This window comes from Oncorhynchus mykiss, chromosome 9 (assembly GCF_057628025.1).
Source record: "Oncorhynchus mykiss isolate SJ-2025 chromosome 9, ASM5762802v1, whole genome shotgun sequence".
Classification (NCBI taxonomy): Eukaryota; Metazoa; Chordata; class Actinopteri; order Salmoniformes; family Salmonidae; genus Oncorhynchus; species Oncorhynchus mykiss.
The window spans coordinates 19,844,593-19,854,909 of NC_143030.1; the positions used below are offsets into that span (position 1 = coordinate 19,844,593).

The window sequence follows — 10,317 nt, forward strand, 5'->3', positions numbered from 1 at the left end:
TATATTGTACATGTAGGTAGTGGTAAAGATAATATATAATATGTTGTCATGTAGGTAGTGGTAAAGATAATATATAATATGTTGTCATGTAGGTAGTGGTAAAGATAATATATAATATATTGTCATGTAGGTAGTGATAAAGATAATATATAATATGTTGTACATGTAGGTAGTGGTAAAGATAATATATAATATGTTGTCATGTAGGTAGTGATAAAGATAATATATAATATATTGTCATGTAGGTAGTGGTAAAGATAATATATAATATGTTGTCATGTAGGTAGTGGTAAAGATAATATATAATATATTGTCATGTAGGTAGTGATAAAGATAATATATAATATGTTGTCATGTAGGTAGTGGTAAAGATAATATATATTTTACTTATTTCTCCCCATCCCTCCATTCCTCTCTCTATTCTAGGAATCTTCCTCGCGCCATCTTCATCTCCATCCCCTTGGTGACGTTTGTCTACGTATTCGCTAACATCGCCTACGTCACTGCCATGAGTCCTCAGGAGCTGCTGGCCTCCAACGCTGTTGCCGTGGTGAGTAGCTCCACCCACCACCCTATCAGAAAGAATACTGACATGCTCTGGGTTTATTCATAGTCAGTATTGCAAAAGGCCTCTGGCGGCCTCTTCTGGTCACTAAGAGTTAATGCGCTTCAAATTAAACGGAGTATTGAAGCGAGCAGTAGCATCACAGTAACACAATCAATAATTATCAATCTTCCACTCTTTTTTCAATTTTAGTATATAAACATGTTTGTGATATTTATGTAGCTATGCATCAGTTCATTGAATGTCTGAGTGTGTGTTTAACCATCTCTTCCCCCCCTCTTTCTCCCCTCCCTCTCTCACCCCTCCCTCTCTCTCTCTCCTTCCCTCCCTCTCTCTCCCCTCCCCCTCTCTCCCCTCCCCCTCTTTCTCCCTCTCTCCCTCTCTCTCCCCTCCCTCTCTCTCCCCTTCCTCTCTCTCTCCTCTATCCCTTTCTCCCTCCCTCTCTCTCTCTCTCTCCCTCCCTCCCTCTCTCTCCCCTCCCTCTCTCTCTCCCTCCCTCCCTCTCTCTCTCTCCCCTCCCTCCCTCCAGACTTTTGGTGAAAAGCTGCTGGGAGTGATGTCATGGATCATGCCCATCTCTGTAGCTCTGTCCACCTTCGGAGGGGTTAACGGATCCCTCTTCACCTCCTCACGGTCAGTGTCAACATCCCTTTAACAACCTGGGTTTATCTGCTGATCTCTCCTTTAACAACCAGGGTTTATCTGCTGATCTCTCCTTTAACAACCAGGGTTTATCTGCTGATCTCTCCTTTAACAACCAGGGTTTATCTACTGATCTCTCCTTTAACAACCAGGGTTTGTCTGCTGATCTCTTCTTTAACAACCAGGGTTTATCTGCTGATCTCTCATTTAACAACCAGGGTTTATCTACTGATCTCTCCTTTAACAACCAGGGTTTATCTGCTGATCTCTCCTTTAACAACCAGGGTTTATCTGCTGATCTCTTCTTTAACAACCCGGGTTTATCTACTGATCTCTCCTTTAACAACCAGGGTTTATCTGCTGATCTCTTCTTTAACAACCAGGGTTTATCTGCTGATCTCTCCTTTAACAACCCGGGTTTATCTACTGATCTCTCATTTAACAACCCAGGTTTATCTGCTGATCTCTCCTTTAACAACCAGGGTTTATCTGCTGATCTCTCCTTTAACAACCAGGGTTTATCTGCTGATCTCTTCTTTAACAAGCAGGGTTTATCTGCTGATCTCTCCTTTAACAACCAAGGTTTATCTACTGATCTCTCCTTTAACAACCAGGGTTTATCTGCTGATCTCTCCTTTAACAACCAGGGTTTATCTACTGATCTCTCCTTTAACAACCAGGGTTTATCTGCTGATCTCTCCTTTAACAACCAGGGTTTATCTACTGATCTCTCCTTTAACAACCAAGGTTTATCTACTGATCTCTCCTTTAACAACCAGGGTTTATCTACTGATCTCTCCTTTAACAAGCAGGGTTTATCTGCTGATCTCTCCTTTAACAACCAGGGTTTATCTACTGATCTCTCCTTTAACAAGCAGGGTTTATCTGCTGATCTCTCCTTTAACAACCAGGCTGATCTCTAGTTTAACAACCAGGGTTTATCTGCTGATCTCTCCTTTAACAACCAGGGTTTATCTGGTGATCTCCCCTTTAACAACCAGGGTTTATCTACTGATCTCTCCTTTAACAACCAGGGTTTATCTGCTGATCTCTTCTTTAACAACCAGGGTTTATCTACTGATCTCTCCTTTAACAACCAGGGTTTATCTACTGATCTCTCCTTTAACAACCAGGGGTTATCTACTGATCTCTCCTTTAACAACCAGGGTTTATCTACTGATCTCTTCTTTGACAACCAGGGTTTATCTGCTGATCTCTCCTTTAACAACCAGGCTGATCTCTAGTTTAACAACCAGGGTTTATCTGCTGATCTCTCCTTTAACAACCAGGGTTTATCTGGTGATCTCCCCTTTAACAACCAGGGTTTATCTACTGATCTCTCCTTTAACAACCAGGGTTTATCTGCTGATCTCTTCTTTAACAACCAGGGTTTATCTACTGATCTCTCCTTTAACAACCAGGGTTTATCTACTGATCTCTCCTTTAACAACCAGGGTTTATCTGCTGATCTCTCCTTTAACAACCAGGGTTTATCTACTGATCTCTCCTTTAACAACCAGGGGTTATCTACTGATCTCTCCTTTAACAACCAGGGTTTATCTACTGATCTCTTCTTTGACAACCAGGGTTTATCTGCTGATCTCTCATTTAACAACCAGGGTTTATCTACAGATCTCTCCTTTAACAACCAGGGTTTATCTACTGATCTCTCCTTTAACAACCAGGGTTTATCTGCTGATCTCTCCTTTAACAAGCAGGGTTTATCTGCTGATCTCTCCTTTAACAACCAGGGTTTATCTACTGATCTCTTCTTTAACAACCAGGGTTTATCTACTGATCTCTTCTTTGACAACCAGGGTTTATCTGCTGATCTCTCCTTTAACAAGTTTGTGTTGCAGATTAAATTGGTGTTCATTCTGATTATCTCTCTCTCTCTCTCTTTCTCTCTAACAGGTTGTTCTTTGCTGGAGCCAGAGAGGGCCACCTCCCCAGTCTTCTGGCTATGATCCATGTGAAGCGCTGCACCCCCATCCCTGCTCTGCTCTTCACTGTGAGTACCAACTCCGTCCTTCTCTATCTCAGACTGTTTACCAATTTCCCTGTCCACGCCACAAATATAAAGTTCAATAGATGTTAAACTGACGTCTGTGCCCAGTGAGAAGCTTCTAGCAAGCAATCTGATACCCTCTAACCTCTCTCTCTCTCTATCCGTCTCTCCCTCCCTGCCCCAGTGTCTGTCCACCCTGCTGATGCTGTGCACCAGTGACATGTACACCCTCATCAACTACGTGGGCTTTATCAACTACCTCTTCTACGGGGTCACTGTTGCCGGGCAGATTGTGCTGCGCATCAAGCAACCCGACATGCACCGACCAATCAGGGTGAGTTTCCTAGGAGACCCATTCCTGACATTGGGTTCTATTAAGTTCTACAGAGGCTAGACTTTCTCCCACGATTTTATTTGACCTTTTTGTTATGTTCTCAGTGTTTAGTCAATCTGACCCTAGGTATTCGAGGGCCTAGTATATGCATTCTTATTGTGGTTTGCACAATGACTGACTCCACCATCTGTCTCTCTCCCTCCTACAGATCAGTCTGGCATGGCCTGTGATCTATCTGTTGTTCTGGGCCTTCCTGCTCATCTTCTCCCTGTACTCTGAGCCCGTGGTGTGTGGCCTCGGTATGGCTATCATGTTGACTGGAGTACCTGTCTACTTCCTGGGTGTCTACTGGGACAACAAGCCCGCGTGCTTCAACACCTTCGTTGGTACGGCAGTCTCGTTCTAATTCCTTCAACTTGATTAATTTATTTAACCTTTATTTTAGCAGGCAAGTCCGTTAAGAATAACTTTGTATTGACAAGGATGGCCTGGAACTTCCTTAAAGGTAGACTCGGCAATATGACGGAGTTTCAGAAAGTAAACATTATAGTGGGTCAAGTTCCACAACAACTAAGAGCGTTGAAGTGCGAGGCTCAACTTCTCCGCCGTTTTGGTGCCCTGGCTACCACTCTGTGTACAGCGTGAAGCTGTGTGCGACTGTGTGAGAGCGAAGTCTTGCATCTCGCTCATCTCAATATCTGCGGTGCTGCTCGTGGCGACGTTCAACTTTCAAAAGCATTGTTATTATTATTATTCAAATGACTGGCTTTCTAGTCACGTGACATTATGAATGTTGATTCACAAGATATCACTACTAACACGGATTCTTCTTCTGACTCGTGGCTCTTTTCCCTTATGACTCTTTACACTGTATTAACTTCCTTGGCTTCTCTCTGTATCTACTGGGCGTTGTACTCTAGACTGGTATCCTAACCTCTCCCCTTCTCTCTCTCCAGCCAAGATGACCTACCTGGGCCAGAAGTTCTGTGTGGTGGTGTATCCAGGGGAGACGAAGGGAGGCGAGGAGGCAGGGAGCGGGGAGGAGTGCGAGCAGCTGAAGGAGTCGCGGGCTCCTCTCTCGCAGGAGGACGGCGAGACACAAAAGTCTGCAGACTGCTGAACACACACCTTGACTAACCCCCCAACACCCAACGCCTCACCATACACACACAGACACACACAAACTCAGAGAAACACACTCTCGTTGAGGTAGTCAAAGTTTCAGGTATATCACTATGGCAGAGGGGAGTTAACACCCACACACTCACAGACTTGGAAACATTCAGTGACACACACTGTTATTTTAATGTGTTCAGAAGTCTGATTGTAGCTTTGTTTCAATCACGAATGCTGTGCCAAATAGAGAAACGGAGGAGATGGAGGTGGGAGGGGGTGGGAGGAGGTGGGAAGGAGGAGGAGATAAACGTTTAGTGGAGAGGGGAGATTATAGAACTATATCTGGTCATTACATGTTAGTGTGCCTCCTTTCGATGCTGCTTACTGTAGAAGACATATCCAACCTGACATCCTCACAGATACACACCTCTTTTCATCCCCTCGTTTTTTTTATTTACCCACTTGACAATAATAAGGATTCCTCTTTTTCTTCCCCTTCCTCTTCTTTTTCATCTTCCTCCTCTTCCTCCACACACTCCCTGCACACTTCATGAGTGAGAGAGTGGCGGTCATTTTAAAGTACTCGTAGTGTACTGTGGCAGATTCATCATCAATATTGCTTGTGTCCGTTTGCATTTCTTTTTTGACACCTTTTGAATTTGCCTTGTCTTACTGAAAACACACCAAAGCTGGATTTTTTGATCGTCAAAAACATCAAATTAATATCAATTCATTTCATGTTCTATGTCAAATACACTAAATACTGTCTGTGATTCCAAAATGTATTTTATATCTGTGATAATTGTTTATATCATGTGTCATTGTTATTATTTTAGTTTTATTATGTTAGTTTTAGCGTGTGTTTTTTTTCTATTCAACATCATGCAACAGCGGAGGTATACATTTAAGAGCCTATGGGTAATCTGGTTCAGTGCCTGTCAGATCCTTGCCTGGTGCAAAAATCAACTCTTTTATCGCTCTAATTCTAATATATTCTGTACTTAGGTATTGGTCTATTTTTGTTATCATTGATGTTGACAGATTATTTTATTCTGATATTTTTAAAGAGCTAAGAAAACATTTAATGGAAAAGAATGGAGTGGCCATTTTGAATATTCCACTTTCACTCAGTGACTTCATTTTACTGGACACCTGAGAAAGATTTCATTAAAGACAGACAATCAACTCTACAGATGGACCGGACCGCCTGCTCCATGAAAGACTAGCAGTACAGACAGACTACAGTGCTAAACCTTTACAGATACTAACAAACAGAGAAGTCTTGAAAAAATATAAGGGTAGGCTAGCAGACTCTGAAGAGCATTTTGAGTAGGGTTCTCCGCAATATTGACCAGACATGCACAAACTCACATGCACACAAACACACGTGAACCTCCGCGGAGAGAATTGACACAAGTTTAATCATGTGTAGCTAAGCGTACTGTAATGTTGTGAATGAGGCCAACCAGTAGTGTTCCTGTGTTTTAATGTCAATGTCTATCATGAGGTTAATTCAGTATTTTTGTAAATTAAAACAGATCTATAAATCCACTCTATAAACGTTTGATAGTGCTTTATTTAGGGGTGTTTTAATAAATATAATTAATCCTAATATAAAAACAATCATTGGCACAATTTACATTTTAGCAGGTGCTCTTATCCAGAGCAATTAGAGTGAGCTCAAAGGCACATCCACAGATTGTTCACGTAGTCGGCTCAGGGATTCGAACCAGCAACCTTTCGGTTACAGACCCAACGGTCTTAATTGCTAGGCTACCGGCCCGCCCTATAGTGGAACACATGGTACATGAAATACATGTACAGTTACATGTGGTGTTAAAGCCTTCAGGGATTTAAATTTTCACCCCTGTATTAACCAGAAATGATATGTTTATTGTCAGGGAACTGCAATGTATACATAGATGGTTGTGTGGCCCAGTATACCCACTATGTCCTTGCTATTGGCCCTTTGGAACAGACACACACACTCCTCTTCTTCTACAGTTTGTATGACCATTTTGAGGCATTCTCAGGACATTCTGACTGCTTTTTCTCCATGCAGCCAATGAACATATAAGACTATATAAGGGCTCGATTCAATCCGTATTGTGGAAGTTCAGCACTGTAGCGAAATGTCAATGAAAAGGCACTGTTCCCCGCGTTCGCAGAGACTGCGTTCACGGTAAACACTGCGTATGTCGGCTCAATCGGAAATTACCTTTAAACTTAAATCACGGATTGAATTGAGCCCTTGGTAGGTTTCTCTAGAGGGGTGGCTTCCTGGGAATCAACCAACTTATCTTAAGACCTCTGTCAAGGGCAGTGAAGATGTCATTCCTCTACACGTCTTAATCATTCATACACACAGACACAAATAATCCCACTAAAATCACATTAAATGACCATTGGACATAACGTTAATGATCACACAGACACAAATAATCCCACTAAAATCACATTAAATGACCATTGGTCATAACGTTAATGATCACACAAGAAGAATGTCATGGATGCAGTTGCAAACACGGATTTGGGTCTTAGACACACATACTGTCCAGTATATGACAGGTCAGTGAAGGTAATATGTACAGATACAGGTTTCTGATAAGTCAACCAGTTTGTATAGGGACATGTTGCTCTCTGCAGTGCTAACACAAGTCAAAGGTCATGGTATGGATTGTAGTCTGTGTTGTCCATGGGAAGATTTAAGGATCACACGATTCAGAGGTGGAAGGTCGAGTTCCAAGGTCGACTACGTTGTGGATGTTGCCTTCCCATCAACCGATGGTTGTGTGTTAAGTCATCAAATGGTCCTTGGGGCATCAGATTGCTATGTGATACAGTGGGGAGAACAAGTATTTGATAACTTGCAAAATCGGCAGTGTTTCCTACTTACAAAGCATGTAGAAGTCTGTAATTCTTATCATAGGTACACTTCAACTGTGAGAGACGGAATCTAAGACAAAAATCACATTGTATGATTTTTAAGTAATTAATTTGCATTTTATTGCATGACATAAGTATTTGATACATCAGAAAAGCAGAACTAAATATTTGGTACAGAAACCTTTGTTTGCGATTACAGAGATCATATCATACGTTTCCTGTAGTTCTTGACCAGGTTTGCACACACTGCAGCAGGGATTTTGGCCCACTCCTCCATACAGACCTTCTCCAGATCCTTCAGGTTTTGGGGCTGTCGCTGGGCAGTACGGACTTTCAGCTCCCTCCAAAGATTTTCTATTGGGTTCAGGTCTGGAGACTGGATAGGCCACTCCAGGACCTTGAGATGCTTCTTACGGAGCCACTCCTTAGTTGCCCTGGCTGTGTGTTTCGGGTCGTTGTCATGCTGGAAGACCCAGCCACGACCCATCTTCAATGCTCTTACTGAGGGAAGGAGGTTGTTGGCCAAGATCTTGCGATACATGGCCCCATCCATCCTCCCCTCAATATGGTGCAGTCGTCCTGTCCCCTTTGCAGAAAAGCATCCCCAAAGAATTATGTTTCCACCTCCATGCGTCACGGTTTGGGTGGTGTTCTTGGGGTTGTACTCATCCTTCTTCCTCCAAACACGGCGAGGGGAGTTTAGACCAAAAAGCTCTATTTTTGTCTCATCAGACCACATGACCTTCTCCCATTCCTCTTCTGGATCATCCAGATGGTCATTGGCAAACTTCAGACGGGACTGGACATGCGCTGGCTTGAGCAGGGGGACCTTGCGTGCGTTGCAGGATTTTAATCCATGACGGCGTAGTGTGTTACTAATGGTTTTCTTTGAGACTGTGATCCTAGCTCTCTTCAGGTCATTGACCAGGTCCTGCCGTGTAGTTCTGGGCTGATCCCTCACCTTCCTCGTGATCATTGATGCCCCACGAGGTGAGATCTTGCATGGAGCCCCAGACCGAGGCTGATTGACCGTCATCTTGAACTTCTTCCATTTTCAAAAAAATGCGCCAATAGTTGTTGCCTTCTCACCAAGCTGCTTGCCTATTGTCCTGTAGCCCATCCCACCCTTGTGCAGGTCTACAATTGTATCCCTGATGTCCACTCTGGTCTTGGTCATTGTGGAGAGTTTGGAGTCTGTTTGATTGAGTGTGTGGACAGGTGTCTTTTATACAGGTAACGAGTTCAAACAGATGCACTTCTTAAACTTCTTAAAGAAAAACTAACAGGTCTGTGAGAGCTGGAATGCTTACTGGTAGGTGATCAAATTCTTATGTCATGCAATAAAATGCAAATGAATTACTTGAAAATCATACGTGATTTTCTGGATTTTTGTTTTAGATTCCGTCTCTCACAGTTGAAGTGTACCTATGATAAAAATTACAGACCTCTACATGCTTTGTAAGTAGGAAAACCTGCAAAATCGGCAGCGTATCAAATACTTGTTCTCCCTACTGTATGTTAAACACCTATGCAGACGTTGTGAGATCTGGCATGTAGTCAGCCTGGATTTAGGCCTATACTGTAGCTCTGAAAGGTCTACCATGTAGTCAGCCTGGATCTTAGGCCTATACTGTAGCTCTGAAAGGTCTACCATGTAGTCAGCCTGGATTTAGGCCTATACTGTAGCTCTGAAAGGTCTACCATGTAGTCAGCCTGGATCTTAGGCCTATACTGTAGCTCTGAAAGGTCTACCATGTAGTCAGCCTGGATCTTAGGTCTATACTGTAGCTCTGAAAGGTCTACCATGTAGTCAACCTGGATCTTAGGCCTATACTGTAGCTCTGAAAGGTCTACCATGTAGTCAGCCTGGATCTTAGGCCTATACTGTAGCTCTGAAAGGTCTACCATGTAGTCAGCCTGGATCTTAGGCCTAAACTGTAGCTCTGAAAGGTCTACCATGTAGTCAGCCTGGATCTTAGGCCTATACTGTAGCTCTGAAAGGTCTACCATGTAGTCAGCCCGGATCTTAGGCCTATACTGTAGCTCTGAAAGGTCTACCATGTAGTCAGCCTGGATCTTAGGCCTAAACTGTAGCTCTGAAAGGTCTACCATATAGTCAGCCTGGATCTTAGGCCTAAACTGTAGCTCTGAAAGGTCTACCATGTAGTCAGCCTGGATCTTAGGCCTATACTGTAGCTCTGAAAGGTCTACCATGTCTTTGAAAGTTGCGTGACAGAGATGTGTTTTGTGCCTGTATATCACTAGATGTCACATGACCTACTGTATGGAAAGTCAACACAGAAAAAAAAGTGATGTTTTATTTATTTAAAGTGGGAGTGTTATCCTCTTTATGGACATACTGTAACCGTGCTTCGTTATCTCATTACCATCTCAGTTACCTCAGCTGCATTATGGCTTTACTATTACAACAGGATGACGCTTACACACATGGTTGACCGCTTTCTACTGTAGGCATTCATGGTAACCCAATGTTAAACCCAATCTGTAGCTTGTGTATTAATACCGAGGAATAACAGGCATAGCACTTAAATATGGTATCCCCATTTTGCTATTTCCTTCAGTTGAATAATCATCTTTTAAACACTTATGCGATAATAATGATAATGAGAAATCATTATAACATTGTAATAACATAGTAACATTGTAATAACATCGTTTCAGAGATAATGGTAATCTCAGAGTTCTGCTTGGTCACGCAATCTGATTTTAGATGAGATGTAGGCACTTTTATCCAACATTTTTACG

The 10,317-nt window shown here is 42.6% G+C and overlaps 1 protein-coding gene across 1 annotated transcript in view; it reads left to right on the forward strand.

The window, feature by feature from the left end:
- The window catches only part of LOC110531623 (large neutral amino acids transporter small subunit 2), a 28,918-nt gene extending 22,693 nt beyond the window's left edge, over positions 1–6,225 (forward strand). Inside the window, exons 6-11 of the mRNA XM_036987455.2 lie at positions 427–550; positions 1,095–1,198; positions 3,122–3,218; positions 3,400–3,549; positions 3,758–3,935; positions 4,506–6,225. Coding sequence (XP_036843350.1) covers positions 427–550; positions 1,095–1,198; positions 3,122–3,218; positions 3,400–3,549; positions 3,758–3,935; positions 4,506–4,669 — 817 coding nt within the window. The 3' untranslated portion in view covers positions 4,670–6,225. The remainder of the gene's footprint in view (positions 1–426; positions 551–1,094; positions 1,199–3,121; positions 3,219–3,399; positions 3,550–3,757; positions 3,936–4,505) is intronic.
- Positions 6,226–10,317: the final 4,092 nt, after the last annotated feature.